This window comes from Corvus moneduloides, chromosome 3 (genome assembly GCF_009650955.1).
Source record: "Corvus moneduloides isolate bCorMon1 chromosome 3, bCorMon1.pri, whole genome shotgun sequence".
Classification (NCBI taxonomy): Eukaryota; Metazoa; Chordata; class Aves; order Passeriformes; family Corvidae; genus Corvus; species Corvus moneduloides.
The window spans coordinates 68384756-68407127 of NC_045478.1; the positions used below are offsets into that span (position 1 = coordinate 68384756).

Below are 22372 nucleotides of genomic sequence, written 5' to 3' on the forward strand. Positions count from 1 at the left end.
TAATATGAGAAAATTTCGTGTTTCTAGTTAAACAACTAGATAAACATTTCAACTTCTTTAATGATTGCCTTTGCATATAATTTCATGTTCAAGAATAAAGAACGTAAATATTCATGATAATATGATACATAATAGCTGGTGTTAAAAAAAGGAGGTTTTCTCCTACTGAGAATTTGTGACTCCCTTTTTCTCTCTAACTTGGCTCATTTTGATTCAGTTCTCCATTGGTGATAAAGGGACAATTAAGAATGTTCTACTGTAGAATATACTCAAGAGTGATCACTGTTTTGTAGCTGTGGTGGCTTTAGTAGAACAAACTGTGTAAGTGTTGATGGCTGGGCTTTCTACTGTCAGCAGCACTAGATGACTTATAAACAAAATCCAGATGAGATTTTTTTAAGTCATCCACTTCCTGGGAATGCTTTCTGGCAAAGAGAAGGAATGATTTCTGCACAGTCATGTTGGCTGGCCTGGATGACCCTCCTTTGTGAGTAATTCTAGATGCACACAAGGAAGTGTGAGTCACCCTCTTAAACCTGATCCAGGTAGAGGGACTTGAAAGATGGCCAAAGGGGCATATGAAGGCTGCTGCTGTGAGGAAATCACTGCGTGTGGTATCTCAGTCCCAAAGAGTGCCAGTGTCTTGCTGGAACGTGCAAAACTGATGCCTGAGGTGCCTGGTCTTGTGTACATATGGTAGCATCTGGTCTCCAGCTCAGAGATCATTAATAAACTGCTGCTTCCTCATGAGGTAAATCAACAGAAAAAGTGGCTTCTGCTGTGGATAACTAGCACAAGCTCTTTGTCTCTTCCCTCCCTTACTTGTGTTCGCACAAAGGCTGGCACCAAAATATTTGTTGGAATAAATGTAACATGATGGATTGGATCTGGTTCTGATCCTTGTGTGTGTACGCTTAGTGGTGCATAACAAATGTCACCATGCAAAGTTGATGAGGACACAAGCAAGCCTAGCCCACAGCTTATGTACAATCCCTAGCTCTTATTTTTTTTACTTTCCTTTCCCTTGCTCTGCCTCCCTTTCCTTTTTCTTCTTCCTCTTTCCCTTACAGCAGCCCTGTTAAGTGAATCAACCCCTTTCTTGCTATCAGTGCTAATTTAAAGCACTGGGGAACCAACACTGCCTCTTTCTAAGTTAAGTCTATTAATTATATTCTTTTGTCTGTTCTGTCAAACCCCCCTTGTGTCTGTTACAGTAACTGTGTACAGCTCTGCTGGCAAAGCCCTTTTGAACGGGCAGAGGGAAAGAGATTTCTGTCAGGGTTTTTTTTTTTTTTTTGGTTTCTTTGTTTTTACTGCTCTTGTGGCAAACATAAGCAAAGCTGAGAAAAACTACCTTCTGTTAACCGATGAAAGTGTTTGGTGAGGGGGATGTGAATGCTTTACACCCTGAACCGGCACAGCTTCTTTGGTATGAAGTGTGTCCCTGCCTGTCGTTTATACTATCTCTGTTGTGTAAACTGGACTCTCTTTTGTCTTTGAGAAAGGACCCATTATCTGCCTCGTATTTGTACAGTGCTTAGCACAATGTAAGCTGCTCTTTAAGTGCTTACCAACACAACCGTGACTAGCCACTTGCCCTTGTGAAAGGCTTGGTGTGGTTTGTCACTGTCACCCTTTCTTATTAGACAAATACTTAAATTTCTTGATCCATTTTGCTCAGTGATGAACTGCTTCTCCTTACAGGACTGAACTACTTTGTACTTGTGTAGTCTAAGTATTTAGAAAGCAAAATGTCAGTTCTGAAGAAGAGAAATTTAGATTGCTTTAACATACTGTATGCCGGAGAAGACTCTAGAGAGATAAATATATGTAATTTTTGCGTACTGCAGATTGTGTGTATCTGTGGGTACAGGCTTTATTTTTCACAAGGCCAGAATATTTTTGGGGTATTAGGAGTGAGCAGTATGGATGTGGGTAGGGATGGCAATGGAAGCAATCTACAGAGCCCCATGCCTTCGTTTCTGTCCTCCCCCAGAGCCCAGGTTCTTGCAGCAGCACACCAGACTGCCCCAGCACACAGCTGGTCTCAGGGCTGCCTGCTTCACCCCAGTGCAGTCTGCATGGAACAGGTGCCCTCCTGGGAGTCAGGCTGCTGCGTCAGAGCCAGGGTTCAAGTGTGCTCCTGGCCCCTGGACTAGAAGCACAGGCCCAGCCTTAGAGGCCATATATTGCAGTTCCCAGATTGCCCTTGCACTGCCCCAGCAGCCTGCCCCAGAAGGCTCTGTGGTGGGCCCTACCTGTAAGGTGATGAGGCTCTACGTGGGTTTTATCACAAAGAGAGGGTGATGGCAGCAGCCTGGCCTGGCTCTGGGCTGGCTCATGCCTGGCACAGGAGGGCATGCATAGCTGCTTTGTCAGCATTGCCCCAGAGCTTTTCTTTGTCTTCTCTGGGGAGGTAAATGTATGGGACTATCTCTTGGGGCTGCCATTTAAATAAATTATTTTCCTACACCCTTACATGCTTAATAAACTTCATTAGTCATGTGACTGTCAGAAGCTTGGATCTGTAGCTGTTCTCTCTGGATAAGGAAAGTAGAAGACTTCCTGAAGGACAGTGGGTTGCTATTGAACTGCGTCCCAAGAAAGCAGTCCAGTATCCAGCTGCACTGGAGGACAGAGCAGTGATGTTTCTGACTGCAGACCGTATGGTTCACATAGCAGATCCTGCATGGAAATGTGTGTTCAGGTGTGAGGAAAATGCATGAGTGTGAGGAGGCAGTGTGAGCAGAGCAGGATGCAGTGCCTGTGCAGTCTCTGCTCCATTGGGATATCAACTGACTATCAGGGCTGGCTTTGTGCCCTGATGGGATAGCTGAGGCTGTCTGGGTGGCAGCTGTCACCAGATGTCTGCATGTGATTCAGGTGGGCATAGGATGCTGGAGAAGCAGGTTTTCAGCTTTCCTGGTGGGTGTGCTTCTGTGGTGATGGGCTTGGTGGGGTGGGTGCTGCAACCTTTTCTTAGCAAACTTGAGTCACCTTGCATGTGGGGAAATACGGCCTGTGAGCTGACTTCTTTCCCTCAGAGAGCATATACTAGACTTTACTAAGTACAGAGGCTTTGTATATTGCTTTGTATATACTTTTACAAACCAGGAATGAGTAGCTTAGTTGAAGAAATAATTTAATACTCTTCTGCTGACTTTTTAAACAGACAGCAAAACATGGTGCTCTGATGGCCAGTGAAATGGAAAAATCATTCTCCTGAGAAAGCAGATCTGAATTATTTCCACCATCACAACAGGGTGCATTGCGTGGGGCTGGAACATACCATGACATGTTGAAATGAACGACTGAAAGCAGGAAGTCATTCAGCTTATTTTCATGCATGTGAAGTGAGGGGATGGAAGCAAAGAAAGAAGGCTGTATGCTCTCAATACCTTTGTTGCACTGTATAAAATGATGTATCTTTCTGCTTTTTCAGTAGATCCAAATCCTTTTTAACTTCTGGACATAAGGCAACAAATTCATTGAGGATATATGGCTATAACAGTCTCAGTTTTGGTGTTATACGTGTGTGTTGTTCTGATTATAATTATACAGTTAATTATAATTATATAAAAAGGCCTTCTTTCTGTAGGGCCTTTGATAGTGTCTCCCACAGCATCATTTGTCACTAAATTGGAGAGATGATAGGGGTTTGATGAATGGACTGTTAGATGAATGAGGAATTGCCTAGACAGCTGCATCCAAAAATTTGCAGTCAACTGCTCAATGTCCAAATGGAGATCAGAAACAAGTGCTGTCCCTCAGGGGTCCATAATGTCGTCTGTAGGGGTCAATATCACCAGTGACATGCAGTGGGTTTGAGTATGCCCTCAGCAAGTTTGCGGATGACACCATGCTGAGCAAGTGCCATTGATTTGCAAGTGGGAATGGACATCATCCAGAAAGACATCAGGCTAGAGTGGTGGGCCCATGTGAATCTCGGGACGTTCAGCAAGGCCAAGTACATGGTCCTGGCCTCCACCTGCATCATGGCATTCCCCAATCTGTAAAGACTGGGAGATTAGTAGATTAAGAGCAGCCTTCTCCACAGGGAGAAGGACTTGGGGATACTGGTGGATGAAAAACTGGACATGAGACAGCAATGTGTGTTTCAACCCAGAAAGGCAGCCGTATCCTGGGCTTCATAAAAAAAAAAGTGTGGCTAGCAGGTCAGCGGAGATGATTCTCCCCCTCTCTTCAATGACTAACAAGTTTAGTTGGTTGTTTGGTTGGTTTTTTGTTTTTTGCTTCCAAAATGAGTGTTTGAATATTACTGCATCCAGAGACCTCTGTTAGCTCCTACTGCCTGCTTTTCTGGTCATATGAACAGTTTCCTTGTGCCCTTAGCAACCTGCTTTTACTGTCTTCAATGTGGTGATGCAAACCAAATGTGAACTAAATTTTATTGGCATCTGGGTTAATTGCACTGTGACTCATCTTCTTCTGTATTACACCATAAACTGTAGAAAGACTTCTCTGCATCTACATTTCTGTTACCCTCTTCTCTGACTCATTAGAATCACATAATGGTTAAGGTTGGAAGGGACCACTGGAGATCATCTAGTCCAGCCTCCTAGCTCAAGCAGGAAGCCCTAGAGCGTGTTACTCAGGATTGCACCCAGATGTTTTTTTAATATCTCTAGTGAGGGAAACTCCACAACCTCTCTGGATAATCTGTTTCGTTGTGCAGTCATCTGCACAGGAAAGGTGTTCCTTATGTTCAGGTGAAACTTCTGTCAGTTTCTGCCTGTTGCTTGTTGTCCTGTTGCTCCACTGAGAAGAGCTTGGCTCCATCCCCTTGGGATCTTCCCTTCAGATACCTATAGACACTGATCATGTTTCAGTTGTCTCTTCTAGAGGCTGAACAGGCCCAGCTCCCTGAGGCTTTCCTTGTAGGAGATGGTCCAGTTCCTTGATCAACTTTGTCACCCTTTGCTGGAGCTACTCCAGGAACTCCACATCTCTCTGGTACTGGGGTGCCCAGAACTGGACGCAGCACTCGTGAGTCTCACACACACACCTAATGAGATGTGGCCTCACTAGGGATGAGTAGAGGGACAGGATCACCTCCCTTGATATCCTGGCAGTGCTCTTCCAGGATACCTTTGGCCTCCTTAGCCACAAGGGCACTGCTGGCTTATGGACAGCTTCTTGTCCATAACCCAGACAGACTCCCAGGTCCTTCTCCACAGAGCTGTTTCCCAGCAGATCAGCCCAAGCCATGTACCTGTCCCCAGGTTCAGGACCCTGCACTTACCTTTGTTGAATTTCATGCAGTTCCCCTCTGCCCATCTCTCCAGGCTGAGGTCCCTCTGAAGGGCTGCCCTCTGGGGTATTGGCCACTCCTCCCAGCTTTGTGTTGTCAGTGAACTTGCTGAGGAAGCATTTGTCCCTTCAACCAAGTCATTGATGAAGAAGTTAAACAATACTGGGTCCAGTATTGAACCTTCAGGGACTCCACAACTGACAGGCCTCCAACTAGACCCTGTGCAAATGATAATGACCCTCTGGGATTTGCCATTCAGCCAGTTCTCAATCCACCTCACCTTTCACTTGTCTGGTTCACATGCCTAAGTTTGCCTATGTGGATATGATGGGAGATAGTGTCAAAAGATTGGCTGAAGTCCAGGCAGACAATAGCCACTGCTCTCCCCCTCATCTCTCCAGCCAGTTGTCCCCTTGTATGCCCCAGCATAAGTTGCTATGCAGCTGTGAAGCATCTGAATCATCTGTGAAAAGTGCATGCTCTGAGAGGAAGATCATACTTACCACTGTTTAGCTGATTGAAATGGAGTTACATTTAGTTACATTTTTGTACAGGAAAATAAAATATGGCTTGGCAGCTGTTCAACGCTGACTTTTTTGTGTTGTTGGTAGTTTTAGTAGTATCAAATCTAACTAAATTGGACACTTAAGAAAAATCTGTATGGATTTTGTGGAAAACCACACACTTGCCAAAAAACAGGATTCACTGAGCTGTTCAGTTCTCTTTTTCTGATTTGTTAGCCAGTATTTGGCAATTACCAGCAGCTGTAGGGCAGGAAGAGATAAGTGAAGGCAGAAGAGATCTGTGTCAGCTAGTTCATGTCATGTAAGGCAGGTCTTTGACAGCCTTCTTTCTGAAGAGCAATGTTTAAAAGTCAAGGTGATAGAAAAAAGCAATATTGGAGCTTTTTGTGATACTTAGAAAATATTTTTCTTCTCCTCAAATTCGCACTTGAAAGGGACACTGAAAGCAGTAGTTTAATTGATTTCTCGGCAGACATCAGGTGAGTAGTACAAAGAAAATGCACTTACTGGCTGTGTCTTCTCCCCCTGCCCTGTAGAGCTGTCCCACAATAACTTTCTTATGGTCCAAGAAGAGATCAGATAAAAAGGAAACATGGAAAAGGTTAGCATGTTTCTGCTCTTGTCTATCACAATTCTTGTACAGAGTCCCTCCACTCCCAAAGAAAGCAAAAATTAGAAATTTATTATTTAGAGTAGCTCTGAGTTTCACATTATGCTTCTTTTCCATGGAAGAGAAAGTGATTAATTTGTTTAAATAAATATGATACCTTTTGATCTGCTGGTCTGTGTAGAACAGTGGCATCTTCTTACACAGGGCTCAATTCCAAGTAATTTTTTGTCTTTCTTTTAAATGTCAGAGAACTTGTCCCAGTAGCTTCTTTCTGAAAAACTTCAGTTTCGTCTTCCTTTAGACACAGCTAAACCAAAGCATTCCTTCTCAAATGATTCCTCAAACTTGCCAAGTTTTCTTTCTTTGCGTGTTAATGCATCCACCCTAATCTGAGCCAGGATGCACTGATTTGGTTCCTTAGTACAAGACTGCTGATGCACAGAACCACAGCGATGGGGAGGAAAGAAGAAACCACTTAAAAAGGGAAGGGTTCCTCCTTGATCACTGCAGCAGTCCCCTAGCTTTCATTTACTACTTACAGTGCCAAATAAGAATAAATTAAAAGATACAGAGGAAGAAGTATCTATTTTCAGGGAAGTTCTGCTTAAACACTGTTTTTATTACTGCTTTTGTTTCTTCTGCAGAGTGGGAAGGCCCCAGTTAAGGACATGTTCACAGATCTGAAAGATGGAAGGAAGCTTTTGGACCTTTTGGAGGGTCTGACGGGGAAACCTCTGGTAAGGGAAACATCTGAGCCATATTTCCATTTATTAGAAAAACCCAAATGAATGAATAAACAAAACACAAAACACAAACTGAGGCATGTGATTTTTTAAAATTTTAATTTATTTAATACCCTGTTTTGCTTGTAATGTGTACTTGCTCTCTGCGGTTCCAGTGAAATTCCCATGAACTCTACTCATGAGCTACAGGGTCAGGCTGAAGGTTAACTGTGTAACCCTCTCTTGAGAGTTTACACGCTGTCTAGCAAAGCATGTAAAACCAGTGGTGTTATTCATATAGTGTAATAGAGATCTTTTAAAGGTCTGTTTCTGGATGATCAGGTATACCTGTCTTCAGCTGGATCCCTGTGGGCTTCTAGTAAGCCTGTGAAAGATCCCTTAAAGAAAAAAAAGGAAGTAAAAAGACAACAGCTAATAGGTAAAAATCTGCATCTCCATTGAAAAATTTTGTCATCTACAGACAGGAAAATGTTGAAAAATGCTCAAATTGTGTATGGGAAAGTGTGCGTGGCTGAAAAGTCTTCTGCTGCTAACAATGATGGCTCTTCAGAAAGATGCATGAGATATGGTGAAACCTGTGCCATTACTTGGGATTAATTTCTTGATTTCACTTATTATAATAAGTCCCAAATTTCTTTATGGACCTTATGAGGAATCTTCAGTCATATAAAATTTCATGTTACAAGCTTACCTTGTTTTTTAAGCAGATGTATTTTACTCGTATATTTAATAATTTGTGGTGTGTTTTGAAGTGTGCTGAAGACAATAGGAGTTTTTTTTGTTTCTAAGTTGCTTACTGTGTTGCAAGTTCAGCTCCATGCTCTTGCAGTATGATCACTTTCTGCCACAGGAATGAAATTATGGTGATTAAAAGCAAATGGAGTGGCAGGTATTGTCAAGAGTTGGAGGTTTTTTTTTTTTTTTTTTTTTTTGGTGGTTTTTTTTTTATTATTCCCCCTGATATTAAAAGGAAGGGAAAGTCAGGAAGTGTAACTTCTTCCCAATATGCAAAGGTTTAGCAGGCTTTTGGTGCCAGAAAAACAAATTGCTGCTTGTTCTCTCTTAGGAGCCAAAAAATTTCAACTACTCTGGCAAATGTTCAAAAGCCTCAGATTTTCCCCAGGAGCTCTTTCTTTGCTTTTGCATTGCCAGTTTATAATTCTGTAGATGCTGGGAATAAAAGTTTTGAACTTGCTGAAGATGAGCTGAAACACATTTTGAATCCAAGCCTGTCCTGTGCCTTGAATTGGGGAATATTGTTCTGACCAGTTTTCATTTTGAAATTGTTGTGGATGGTCTTGTTTGGTTTTTCTTACTACTACTAAAAGAAAAAAAAAGTTAAGAGCTGGAGAACTTTTCTCTAGTTTTGCTTGGTATGTCCATTAATTCTGTTGTTGAACAGTTTGTAATTTTTTATTTTCAGCCTAAAGAACGAGGTTCCACACGAGTACATGCCTTAAATAATGTCAACCGAGTACTACAAGTCTTGCATCAGAACAATGTGAGCATGTTTTTCCACAACTTTTTGAGAGATTTTTTAGTTTACTGTTGTGTGTAAATGAGTTCAGAATGCAGAGAATAAAGATTTTTCGTACCTAAAATGAGACTTCATTGAGACAAGTAAACTGATCATAGTTTCTTACCTGATATAGAATTTCAGTATCCAGCAATTTTGTGAGATCTTAAAATGCCAACTTAATAATGGTATTAAGTCACTAACTGCAGAACTGTGGTTTATTGAGATGTGTGCTGCTCCCAAGAAAATGGTGCCTTGAAACTTTGCAATTGCATAGCTGATGAACACAGCAGGATAAAAAAATAATTTCCAGTAATGCTACATAAGTTGTGCAGAAATCTGTAAGGGGATGGCAGGTTTCATGGATCTGTTTTTTGTGTCCTGCTCTCAGTTTTGAGGAGGGTCTTTTCATTGACCTATCAGCTCTGTGTCAAACGTGTAGTGTTTCTGATTTGCAGCTTTGGTAACTGATCAAAAGAACAAACAAGCAAACAAAATAAAATCCTCCTTTAAGAAAAATTAAAATAATAATAATTTGGTTTAATACTTGTTTTACTGCCGGAAGACAACTATAGTGCTATAGTAAAGTGATTCTAGTTTTTCTTCCTTTTTTGAAGAGCAATTCCTGATAAGTGTGCTCTCTATACTTAGAATTTCTATTTGTGAATGTCAGGTCACTAAAATAACTTCATAAGAACATTTTGGCAATAAAATACATCAAATACAAGAAGGCATGGGCATATTTATATAAACTGCTGATTGACAGTGATACCAACATGCTGTATTATACTGCAATTTCCCCTCTGTGTTGGTGGACTAGTGTCATATTTCTTGGAAGCAGACAAAGCTAGCAGTGGGTTGTTTGTTTTTGTTCTTTGAGGTACTGTAAATATTGATTAACTTTTTAAAGGATAAATAATGAATTTTCTTCAGCTTGAAATTGATTTATTGTACTATAACAATAAATGAAACAATACTGAATTGCAATAAATAATTATTTCTTCCTTAAGCTGACAGGATCTGGGTTTCTGGAAGTAAACAGATGGTCTTAGTTAGCTGAGGGTTGTTAAGGTCATGTACTTGATTTATGCCTACTGCTTAGCTTCATTAGAAAGTGTGTTGTGTGTTACGATGGAGGGAAAAGGCATCCACTGAGAAGCAGTTGCATTCTGTTGCTTGAGAGTTTGTGGGCTGTGCAATATTCATAACTTGTGAAATAATTTATAGAAGTGTTTAAATATATATTGCAAGAATCAGACCAACCTAGGGTGTAGGGGATCAAGTGATCCTGTGAACTTTGCCCTTTAAGTGGAAGGAACCACCTTTTAGTGGTTCCCAGTAAGGAATTTCTACTTTTTTGATTTGTCAATCAAATTTAAAAAAAAAAAAAAATTGTTGAGCAGACTTGCTTAACTTTTATTGTCCTATCAGATCCTTCCTGCTTGCATTTCTGTTGCTCAGTTTTGACTGCTGGTATGCACCTGTATATTAGAGGAGAGAATAAAACTCTTCCAGTGGAGTATCTTCTTTGGTGCCATCTTTTGTCATGCTGTTTAAGCAGTTGTCATGACAAATTCAGATGAACAGTTCTCTGTCAAGTCTGCTTTTCTCTGTAACTATTTACTTCAGAGCACTTCGTAATACTTGGCTGAACAGCCAGGGATGTGGGGTGGAGTTGTGACTTGAAGCTGTGATAACAGTGTTTAATAGAGAGTTGATCCAACCTTTCCAGGTGGAGTTGGTGAATATTGGAGGAACTGACATTGTTGATGGAAATCACAAGCTGACGCTGGGGCTGCTGTGGAGCATTATCTTGCACTGGCAGGTGAGAGGCTGCTGTGAGATCTCTTCCTTTCCAGGAATCATGTACATTGTTCTGCTGGGATTTTTGCAAACCTTTCCAGGCTTTTGGTGGCAGAAAACACTGCTTCTATTTTGGGCTGGTAAATAAAGGCAGGCCAGTGTTTGGTTTCTGCTCTCAGTCTATTGGCTGCCTCCCATGATCTGTATTCTTGTATATGCCCAGTTGTGCTCAGCCACTCAGTTTAGTTCCTGCTGGTGTGAATTGCAGAGAGGCTTTTCGGGCTGAAGCACTGTATTTTTATTCCTTCCTTAAGGACTTGAGGCAGGTAGTGTTTTACTGTTTAGGTAGCTGTGTTTGGCTTGCATCTTTCATGCTGCTCCATAGGTTTGTTAGTCTCATAGATTGAATTGCTCCTGGTTTATCCAAGTATCTGGGAAGATCATTGAGTTCACTTGGAGGGACTTTGGTAGATGTGTATGACTAGTACCCAAACAACAAACTACTTTTGTTGGAGGAGCAGATATATTCTTCTTGCAGAAAGCCTATACAAGCTGTATTTTTAGAGTTTGTTTACTGGTGGAAGCACAGCACAAGGCAGTGAGGAGTATTGTTTCCTATGCTTAGCACAGACAGCACCAAGGAGTGTGGGAGGATCATAATGTAAGAGTAATGTGTCATTATTACATGAAGCATCACTGGTTCTTGTAATCGGTAGAATGCAAACATGGCCTGAAGACTGCTGCTCCCAAATTTCATGTGAGGAATTGGAGTTTGATTCATAGCTTTTCATGGGGAAGACCCCTTCATGACTTGTGAAGTAATTTGGTTTTGTAAGGAGGAAATGGGCATATGTCTGTAAGGTGTACTTGTTGCTGTCTTGCAGGTAAAGGATGTCATGAAGAACATCATGTCAGATTTGCAGCAGACCAACAGTGAGAAGATACTGCTGAGCTGGGTTCGGCAGTCCACGAGACCTTACAGTCAGGTCAATGTTTTGAACTTCACCACGAGCTGGGCTGATGGACTGGCCTTTAACGCTGTGATTCACAGACACAAGTAAGTAGCAAAGAGCTTATCTTCAACCTAGCGAAGTAAACAGCTTTTTTCCTGTGTCTTTATGCTTGAGCATTTGACAGCTTCTAGCTTATTTTGGTGATTCATTGTCCAGGTTTTTTGTTTGTCTTTTGTTGTGGCAACAATAGCAGTGGTGGGACATTGCCAGAGCCTCGATAAGGCTGGAGTGTAACATTGAGTTCCTGCACATGCACAAACACTTGCTAATTGGAGTGGATTTACATCCCACTTGCTATGCACTTTACAGCGACTATATTGAGAGGGTCTCTGTGGGGGAAGGGGGAGTTGACAGTCTCCTTCACCTGTGCTTCCTTCCTTCTGCCTGCCCTCCTCTGCAAATAGAAACATTTCTTCCATTGGATATTACCATATAATTTTGATAAGAGGGTAAAGAAGCTTCAAAATGAAGGAATGAGAGACTCTGTAGCTTTTCTAGTGTTTTTTAATATATCTTGCTTGGAAGACAATGTATGCAGCTCTTTCAGGAGAACTGTGGGGTAGAATATCAAAGGATAATAGAACACTTCAGGTACCTGTACAGTTGGTTCATTATACTTTATAAGAAATAGTGTTAAAGCTTCTTTGCACAAGTCTTTTCTATTCTTTTTGATTTTTGAAGAACTCTTCAGTAGTTTAAATCATCATTACAGATTCTATTAAAGATGCATACCTTTTTTTACTTCGTTTTAAAATATCTCCTCTTTGAGACCTAGTGGGCAATCCATTCTAATCCAGTGTCTCTTACATGAAGTCAGCTCATTGCTTTGCAAGGTCTGACTGTTCTTACCCATAAATAACCATTTAAATGTGGAAAGAGTATAATAATTTCTAGAATTTAACCAGACCTCCTGGCCACTAGGTATTTGATACAACAAATGCTTTACAAACACTCACGTTTACACCCAGCAGATGCAAAGTGTTTGCAGAACATACCTTGACTTTGAGCCCACTCTTAAGTGTGTGCCCATTTGGCCTGGTAACTGCAGTAGGCTCTGTCACAGGCTCGCTGGCTTCAGGACAGGTCTGCCCTGACATACCTCTGTGTCTTGTGGACCAGAGCTGGCTTGTGTTCAGCCTACACAGGTGTCTAAGGAGGGCCTGCACCGCACTGAGGGCTTCTGCAAGTTTGGAAAGAATGTTATGCGAAGACAGAGCAATACTAGCAAAGGTCTCACTGTAATTTATCGTAAGTATTACTAAGTCCCTTCCCTGGATGGTGTGAGCAGTAGTGGTGATTTTCCTACCAGCACCACTGCCTGTAGTGGCCTTGCTCTGCTGCTGAATGTGTGAAATTTTTGATGGAGAGTGTGCCAGCTTGAGACGAATGAAACTTAGGTGACCTGAGAGAAGCAGCAAAATTAGTTTTAAGCTGTTTGTTGTCCTTATTTTGTTGTGATTATGTGCTTAGGCTTTGCAGGACCTGAAGTCTGTGAGCTCTGCCCTTTCCAGAGCACTGTTAAGTAGCAAAAGCCTCAGCTGAAAGCTTTGACTGAATAACTTTGTTTTCCTGTGGCTTCCTAAAATCTGGGTCTGAGCCTTTTATTCCCTATTCCTTGGAGCCTGACAACTGCTGGCATGTCAGAATTCAGCTTTGTTGTCCCTGGGCACAAGTTCTTTAGTCAGAGAAGCACCATTTTCCCCACACTTTTGAGAAATCTTGAGCTGGGCTTCTCTTTTCAGCTTTGAAGTAGAGACTTTACAAGCACTTGCAAGGAGCCAAGGAGATTGGGGCAGGTTGCAGGAGTGATAGGACAACAAAGCTATTTAGCTTACCCAGACAGTAGTGCTTTCCTACCTAAGGGGCATTTTTCAGTACTGCTTTTTTATTTTAGTTTAATATGACACTTAAAAGAGGAGAATCTTCATGGATTCCATTAAGAGATTTAATATCTTTCTTTTCTCTTTATGTGTCTATCAACAATTGTTAGTTGTACTACCTCTTGGCTATGATATCTCATAACTCTGTAACACCTGCTGCATGTAAGTAACCTATTACCTCATGTAATTTTATTAGCATTTTACTGTACTGGTCTCTCTCATTTTCTAATATTAGCTTAGTTCCTCTTTGAATTAATTCTGCTTTTTGGTTTGATTTTCTCACTCTTAGGTGAGTACCTAGTTGCGATTTATTGAAACTTTTGTTTTCAAACTCAGAGTGTCTACTAAAGATTTACAGGAATCTGTGGTTACTCTTGTTGCTTTTGCGTGGATGTACAATATTCCACAAGTTTCTATGTATATCTTTGTTCCTGCTCTTCCTGCTTTCTTCTGGCTTTTTGCTTCTCAGACTGTTGGCTTATGGCCTTCCTGTTTCACAAATGTAATGACTCGACAGATGATAAAGGATACTCTTAGGTCAATTTACAACTGAATCAAATATTAAAAGAATTAAAGGCAAGCCCATCTCTTCCTCCCCAAGTTCTATAAAGTACAGAATCGATAGCAGTGTTTTGATGAGAAGCCACTATTGCAAGAGGATGGAAGGTGTTTTAATGGCTCTGCAGCTGTGCTGCTGCAGCATTTGGCTGGTCATGCCCCATGGGTGTAGGTACCGCTAGGAATGGGCCCTGTTTGCTCCCTCTGCTTCCTGTTGTGTGCTCTGCTCTTTCCCCTTGAGACCCACCAGTGTGTTTTGGGTGCACAGCTGGACTGGAGGTGTCCTTGGGTTAACACTGATTTTAGATGAAAGCTGCTGACACTGCAAATTGATCAGCTTCTTGGCCTGATTTGCATTGTGACTCATGAGCGCTTGTGATGGGGTGTTTTCTTCTAGGCTGGTTTTTGTTATTGGGGGAAAAGACCACGGGGAAGGGTAAGTGAGTGGGGTGGAGACCACTGTTCCTCCTGGCTGTGGTGGTCTAGGGTGGTCACTGAGCCACATCACAAGTTTGGAACGATGTTTTCCAGGAATGGAGTGACTCTTGTGTGCCTGATACAGAAAATGTGTAGTAACAGTAATGCTGTGAAAGAAACCATTGAGGAGGACTGGTCCAGGGATAAATTTTAAACAAAGCTTATATGTTCTTGCTAGTGGTATTTGATCTCCTGTTGCAGTTAATGACTTTGTTTAGGACACAGAATGGAAGGTGGATGTTGCTGTGGGCATGCAGTCAATTAATTTGATTGTCAGATTCTCACTAATAACTACAAATACATGCTTTTTTTTTTACATTTGTGTATATGCACTTATGTTGGTATTTGGTATATATGTGTATGATTATATTACTTGGGTAGCTACCATCATATGAATAACCTGATGTTCTGCAAGGTATGGAATTTTCTTTTGGATAAAATTTGCTTTCTTCCTTGTTTTGCTTTTACTTTTAGACCTGAGCTGTTCAGCTGGGATAAAGTTACAAAGATGTCCCCGGTTGAGAGACTGGAAAATGCTTTCAACATAGCCAAGAACCACTTAGGAATTGAGAAACTGTTGGATCCTGAAGGTGGGATATAGTTATTTTACTTGACAAGAAGTTTGTTTTGAGCTCTCTTGAAAGAAATTTCTTCTAGTGATACTAAGTATGGATAAAAATTCCATCACCTTTGTGCAGTGCTATTTTATTTCAAACCTTTAAATTTGTATTTAAAATAATGCCATTTGTAGGGGAAGAATATGCACATGTGTAGGCTTTGGCGTTTTGAATATTAAGGTTTGGGTTGACTTTCCATCCAGAAACTGTCTGAGAGGTGAAGTTGGTGTGCTGGCTTTATTTCCTTTTAGGCAGGAGTTATGCTGCAAGCGTGTGTGCTTTTGAGGTGTAGTAGAGCATTCTGTAGAATGGGATGGTTTAAGAGCTCATAATTGATTGTTTTTTACATGCACGCTGAGTAGCAGTAGCTGCCAGTGCTGTGAGTGCATACTGCCTAGGAATGCCTACCAGGAAACCTTTATGGCTCCTTTTTAAAATACTGAGCTGTTATAGCTCTGCTTTGAAGTGAGCCTCCAAAGATTCATTCTGTAAGACAAGATCTCAAACTTCAAGCACCATTTTCTTGTGGAAAAAAAAAGTATTAACTGAATGGGTACTGCTCATAACCCAAGAGAAGTGAACCTGGCTCAGTGAAACTCTTTCCAATGCGGAAAATAAGAAAACTATCTGACTAACAATGGGAAGTGGGATAGACCCTAAGTGGAAATGTTTGTTTATGTAGGATGTTGTCCTTGAACTACATTTCTGCTTGGGAGATGCTTCAGAACGATTTTCCCCAAACAGATTTTATTCCTTAGTAACTTCATGTCTGAGTTCTTGATCAAAAAGATCAAGACTTTTAATATGAATTCACTTCCAAATGTAGAAAAGTTTTTTTTTTCATATTTTTTTCTTCCTTCATGCTACTTTTAAAGTATGTCAGACCTGGTCTCTAAGTTAAAAACTTACGAAAGTTAACAGGAGAATCTGTGATTTGTACAATATGTGAATTGTTACCTGTGTTCTAGGTAATGATTTAAAAAATTGTCTTCATTTATTTTTCCCCATGTTTTATCTTTTTGATGCAGATGTTGCTGTACAGCTTCCAGACAAAAAGTCCATTATTATGTATTTAACCTCTTTGTTTGAGGTCCTTCCTAAGCAAGTCACAATGGAAGACATTCGGGAGGTGGAAACCCTTCCGAGGAGATACAAGCAGGAGTGTGAGGTTGAAAAATTCAGCATGCAGCAGGTGTGTCTGTCATCAAAGTCAGCCTTTCTTTTTTTGATGTGTAATTTTAGCTAATCTTCATGTTTGTCAGTTATCTCTGGAACCTGCCTTCTGTCTTGAGCAACACGGGAAAATATGGAAAATCATAGCATCTTCTTTGTCATTAACTTCAGTTTTTCTGTCTTCCTTTTTTCTGATACATGTACAAAATCCTGTGTATTGAGGTATAAGTTCCATTTGTGTTATGCTGCTTTTTTTTTTATTCTTATTCTTTGTTTCATATGTCTTGATCAGCTGAAGAGGGTGGTCCAGAATCTTTAACTGAATTTGCCATGGAACCTGTGGTGGTCAGTGTTAGTCATGAGGTTTGAGTTGGTTTTGAGATTCACTGTTGAAAGAGGAAGATTAAAGTTGTATTTTCTATCCAGTTTCTTTACTAATGAACTTTCATTTTGACTTTGACCTTCTCATTAAAATGTATCCAATGATTACTTTTAACATTTTATGAAAGATTAAAAGAGATCTTAGTTGTTCTGTTTTTAATACCATTTGGGAGGGCATCTTCTGTACACTTCTAAGACATCTCTTTCCTCTTGGCTGCCTAGACTGTAGCACTTGAAGAAGACCGGGACAGTTCTAGAGCAGAGACTCCCAGCACAGTGACAGAGGTGGATATGGACTTGGATAGCTACCAAGTTGCTCTGGAAGAAGTCCTTACATGGTTGCTGTCAGCTGAGGATGCATTTCGGGAACAGGAGGAAATATCTGGTGATGTTGAGGAAGTCAAAGAACAATTTTCCACCCATGAAGTAAGCTTCTCTTGAAAATTCTTTTGTTGTGGTTTGGCTTCTTTTGTGTGTGTGTGTGTGTGTGTGTAAATAAGCTGCACAACTTCCATTTCCTAGTCTTTATTCAAGGCAAAATCAACCTTTTTAGAAGAACCTAGAGCAGAGCACGCTTTGAAACCTTAATGTATTTTGTTAAAATCTGCCTTTGGTGGCTGGCTTACTGGTGTGCATAATACAAAGGCAGTCTGATCCAGGCTGTCGTACCTCCCTGGTGCCAATTACTAAAAAGCCTGGTCAGCCTTATGCCACTTGCTGCTAAATGAGGGTAATGCTGAAATTGATAATCATGGCAATTTATTCTGCGATGATTAGGATAGTTTGTTTCAAAAATATATGTTGATGTTTCCAAATTTGGGTTTGACTTTGTTCTAAATCTGAACAAATGCCCTAATGTTGCTAGAAGTTTATTGTCATGTTAGATGTTTTAGTTTTCTCCTGTCAGCTTACTGTATAAAATAGAATATAGAATTTGAATGATAGTCAATATGAGGAATTTTTTCCTTGTGCTACAGTTTTAAAGCCATGAAGCAAAGGAAGAAGTGTTCTGGGTTTACAGTAAATATGTGTTTCTAACTCATAGGGTTCTAATTGCTTTCCTACAATACATTTCAGATCTTGTTTTATGTTCTGTCGGCCATAGGTAAGTTTCGTATTCTTGGTTGAGGGAAGAAGGCAAATCTCCCAAACAGATCTTTCATTGAGGCGATCAGCTTTTTTTTCTGATTTATTGAATCCAGAATTTTTCTAGTGCATGGAAAATCTAGTGTCAAGGAAAGGAACAGGTCTGCCATCTTCATGAATTTGATGGTGCCAGCTCATTCTACAGCACTGTTTCAAACATAATAATTTTTTAGGATATTTACTAAGTTATAAGCTCTGATAGGACCTCACAGTGATATCTGCTTGTACTATTTCCAGGGTTTTATGATGGAACTGACTGCACACCAGAGCAGTGTGGGCAATGTTCTGCAGGCTGGAAACCAACTGGTGGCCCAGGGAAATCTGTCACCCGAAGAAGAGTTTGAGATCCAGGAGCAAATGCTGCTGCTGAACTCCCGCTGGGAGGAACTCAGGGTGGAGAGCATGGACAGGCAGTCCCGGTGAGTTCATGGTACATAACCTCTTCTAGAGGTTCAGGACTGACCTCTGGTGCTTGCTGTGTTTTGGAGAATTTGGTTTGCATCCATTGGTAAGACTTTTTTTTTTTTAGAATTAACATTGCAGTTTGTGACACAAAATCCACCTTCATACTTTCTAAGGTGAAACAAAAGGAATGAATATAACTGATGGGGGGGCGGGGAGTTTGGTCATTATGTGAAGTAGTTTGTGAATTATGTAGCTGTGCCAGACTAAATACATGGTATTTAAATGCAGTAGTTACATAAACTACTGAAACAATATTAGAAACACATTTAAGTTTCTCAATACAGTGGATGTGGATATCTATGGGTATTTACACAACTAAAAATATTTTAGAATAATTTTTTCCTATATGTGGGTTAGCAGGGTAAGAGCTGCACATCAAGGGAGGAAACTGCATTTTGTTGCAACTCTCAGCCTTTAGTACCAGCAAACCCCCATTGGAAGAAACAATCCCTGATGTAAATTGCATAATTCATGAACATTTTTTATTGAGAAAGAAACAAGGATATTTATCTGTGTTCCTTAGCTTAATGGTGAAAATTTTATTTGATGATACATAACTATGTATGTATGGCCTTGCTTCTTTCCTATATGAACTAGAATTTAGTTCCTTTCCTCGGGAAACCTGTATCTGAAGTAACTCTGTGCTTCCCCCTGCAGCCTGCATGACGTGCTGATGGAGCTCCAGAAGCAGCAGTTGCAGCAGCTGGCTGACTGGCTGACAGTCACGGAAGAGCGCATTCAGAAGATGGAGTCTCAGCTCTTAGGGGAAGATTTGGAGTCACTTAAAAAACAGCTAGAAGAACATAAGGTAAACCTTTTGCCTGTTATGTGATATGTATAGGAGAAGTATTTGGAAGATGTGTCCATTGGTGGATTCCTTAACTGAAAAACTTGATTGTGTCAGAAGTCATATATGGCTGCATTTGGTGTTTGGAAAAGGATGGTGATGGTGTAGAAAGGAATTAGAAGCCTTAACTTCATACTTAAGCACTGCTGACTAGCAGGAACTATTATATTTGCTTCATGCAGTAAATGAAACCTTTAGGGAAAATTGTTACTCTTTGTGCAGAGAATAAGGCCTCTCCTGGTAAACTGTTGGTGTGAGGAACAGTGTGAAAGGTACTTTGGACAAACTTGCCCTTAATGACTGGCAGGCATTGCTAAAGTCTGCTTGAGACTTGCACATTAAAATAATGTGGGAGTTAAAATGATCAGGGCCTTCCAAGTCACTGATTCCCTGCTTTTACAGGAATTGCATTCTGAGGGGATGCTTAGACACTGCTTTTTGATGTGTGCAATATTTTGAAAGTGGTTTTTCTCTCAATTGACTTTTTGGGTTCAAGTCCAGCCTTTCTATCCTGCAGTGTTTTTTGTGAAGGAGAAAGATGTCCTTTTGGTATTTGTCATGGTTGCAGCTTTCCTTTTCATGCGCAGTGCTGAGGTTTGACCTTCTCCCCAGCATGGGACATACCTCACAGAACAAGAACACTGGAGTATTTTTTGTCTGTGTAGTTTCCTGTCCCACATTTGCATTCTTTCCTTTGTTTTCAAAGTCTGGGGAGTTTGAGGCATGTGTTTCATAGAGTAGCTTAGGATATGCTGGGATAAAAAGTGACATTTACAGTACTGTAAAGGTGTGTTGATCTTGCAGAGATATTTTATAGTTGGCTTTAGCCATGGAATCTGTTCTTCTAGAAGTTGTATGAATATTTAAATCTACAGATTGTTTTAAACTAGTCAGGACTGCATGTTTTCTGCATTTTTTGACTTCTTAGGAGTATCATGGTCAGTTATTGCACTGTTGATGCTTATGAAATTATATTGTCAGTTCTTAAGAGATGAATGTTCTTAATGATTTCTGTTTGGCATGCCCTATGTTCCTTTCTTATTAACAATAGCAGCTTTGTGTAGCAACACTTAAGCTCTCCTACCTATAATATCAGACATATGGAAAGTCAATGAAGTTGTCATCTCATTCCCCTAGTCAAGTATGGGGCATACAACTTAAAGCACTCCATCTTTTACAGCATTTCATCAGAATGGTTTGGGGTTCATTTCTAGCAGCCTTTTGCTTACATTTATTCGAACTGTGCAGGGATTCCCAGTGGTAAAATCTGTGCTTAACTGTTGAATCTGAAGAACCAAAGTTCCTTTACCACAGCAGCTGTGATAGTCACTGTGGCCAAAATAGCAGATTAGCAAATGCATTCAAAGTTGGTAACCTCTGATTTGTTCTTGTAGAGCCTGCAGAGTGACCTAGAGGCAGAACAGGTGAAGGTCAACTCCCTAACACACATGGTGGTCATTGTTGATGAAAGCAGTGGGGAAAGTGCAACAGCTATTCTGGAGGAACAGTTGCAGGTAAAATCTTAGAGCCCTCTTTTTTTAAAATTGTAGTATTAGGCAATTTGCATGTAATTGTTAATCAAAATTTTTGTGTTTGAAGACAATTTATCTTTGAAAGTAATTTAAAATAACACTTTCTTGAGGAGTAATAATAAGTTAAAGAATTATTAAATCAGCTCAAGCTAAAACCTGCAACATTGCTTTGCAATTCATGTAAGTTATTTTCCTTAGGAAGTTAAAATCTGACAGGAAAAATATTTGAAGACATGAACACAATTTATCTAGGGAATATCATATGAAGTCTTTTCCTGTCACTTAGGACTGTAACCTGGAGTACAGTGAGTATGAGACAGAATTTTTTCAAGCAGAATTCATGCTACTTTGTTCACTCCTTTTTAAGTCAATCAAATAGCTCAAAGACTTGAGCAAAAGCAGAGTTAGGGCCATTGGTAAGTGTTTTTGAAAGTGTTAATCTCCAGCTCTGGCAATGCAGCAATAGCAGTAATGGATGGGGAAGTAGATAACACTGTAGAAAGTTGTTCATGTGAAGTAGAAATGATGCTTTTGAGTATCTGGTTTTGGAGTTACTTTGTGAGGTTTGTGATCATTCCTGAGTGTTTTGTGCTTTTGTAGAGGCTTGGTGAGCGGTGGACAGCAGTTTGTCGTTGGACTGAGGATCGGCGGGTCAAGCTGCAAGAAATTCAGCTTTTATGGCAGGAACTGCTGGAAGAACAGGTGAGCAGCTGTTCAGTTTCTCAGAGTGACTGGTCGATTTGTGGAGGGCAAAAAACAACAAACCAAAAGAGCCCAAACAGTCAAACCGCTGACTGGGGTTGAGCAACTCATGGAAAAGAAACCTTGAAGACCTAGATTTTGTTTTGTTTGGGTTTCCAGTGCTTTTTGAGGACTAGAGTAGCTCTGAAGTGGAAGTATTTTTTCAAAGTTTAAGAATAAAAGTTTATAACTCCTTATAAAATAATTTCCAAGGTATCTTGTAAAATGCCCAAGAAGTAGGAATATCTGTGATACTTAAAAAATTCATTGTCATTCTCCTATCTGGTAGTTTTGTAACTACAGAAATCTTCCTAATTAAGGTATATGTGCTTCCAGCATGAACACATGTACACAGTTGTGCAATAGTAATCAATGATAACTATTTTAAAAATCAGTAACATCGAGCATTTGGTCACTCTAGCAAAGCATGCAGCTTGTTTAATTTTGCTGAGTTCAGGTCAACAGTTGAATTATGAAGAAGATGGCCCTGTGATTGTTTTCTAGCTCTGGTATTGTGTATTTTACATATAAAATACTGCTCAAACACAAATTAACTGATGGCATAAAAAATATGGTAACACAGTTACATGTGCTGTTTTCCTGCCTAGTACTTGAGGTTGTTTCATTTCTCAGCTTAAAATATGTGATGTTTTTGTCTTTAAAGGTTTTACTGAAATTGGGGGTTTTTTTCTTAATGGATGATATTTATCACTGTAAGCTGTTGTTTAAACAAGGCAGTACTCACAGGTTGTTTAGACATTTGAAAGTAGTAGAACAGTGCTGGTATAGCTACTGGTATCAGTTGTTGCCTGGTTTCTTTGACAAAGATGTTTTGTCTGTTGGGGCTGCATGTGTGTTTCTCCCTTACCCCTCCTATATCTGTTTGTAGTATATTGATAAGCTGAATTTGTAGCTCATGTGACCTTGTTGTTAATATGGACCCAAGGTTAAGATTCTGGTTTATCCCATGCCAAGTATTTGTTTATATATGTTTCTTTAAAATAATGCTTTGCCAACTGTGTATGTGTAACCAGAAAATTGTGTGCTAATGTTTTCTGGCAACTCTTGGGCATG

General features: G+C 40.3%; 1 protein-coding gene across 4 annotated transcripts in view; it reads left to right on the plus strand.

Moving 5' to 3' along the window:
* The window catches only part of UTRN (utrophin), a 356686-nt gene that overhangs the window by 65435 nt on the left and 268879 nt on the right, over nt 1–22372 (plus strand). For all 4 annotated transcript variants that reach the window (XM_032102122.1, XM_032102120.1, XM_032102124.1 and 1 more), the window contains 11 exons: nt 7051–7143; nt 8573–8650; nt 10398–10490; nt 11353–11525; nt 14871–14986; nt 16042–16205; nt 16790–16993; nt 17951–18132; nt 18836–18986; nt 20420–20539; nt 21158–21259. In XM_032102122.1, the coding sequence (XP_031958013.1) occupies nt 7051–7143; nt 8573–8650; nt 10398–10490; nt 11353–11525; nt 14871–14986; nt 16042–16205; nt 16790–16993; nt 17951–18132; nt 18836–18986; nt 20420–20539; nt 21158–21259 (1476 nt within the window). The remainder of the gene's footprint in view (nt 1–7050; nt 7144–8572; nt 8651–10397; nt 10491–11352; nt 11526–14870; nt 14987–16041; nt 16206–16789; nt 16994–17950; nt 18133–18835; nt 18987–20419; nt 20540–21157; nt 21260–22372) is intronic.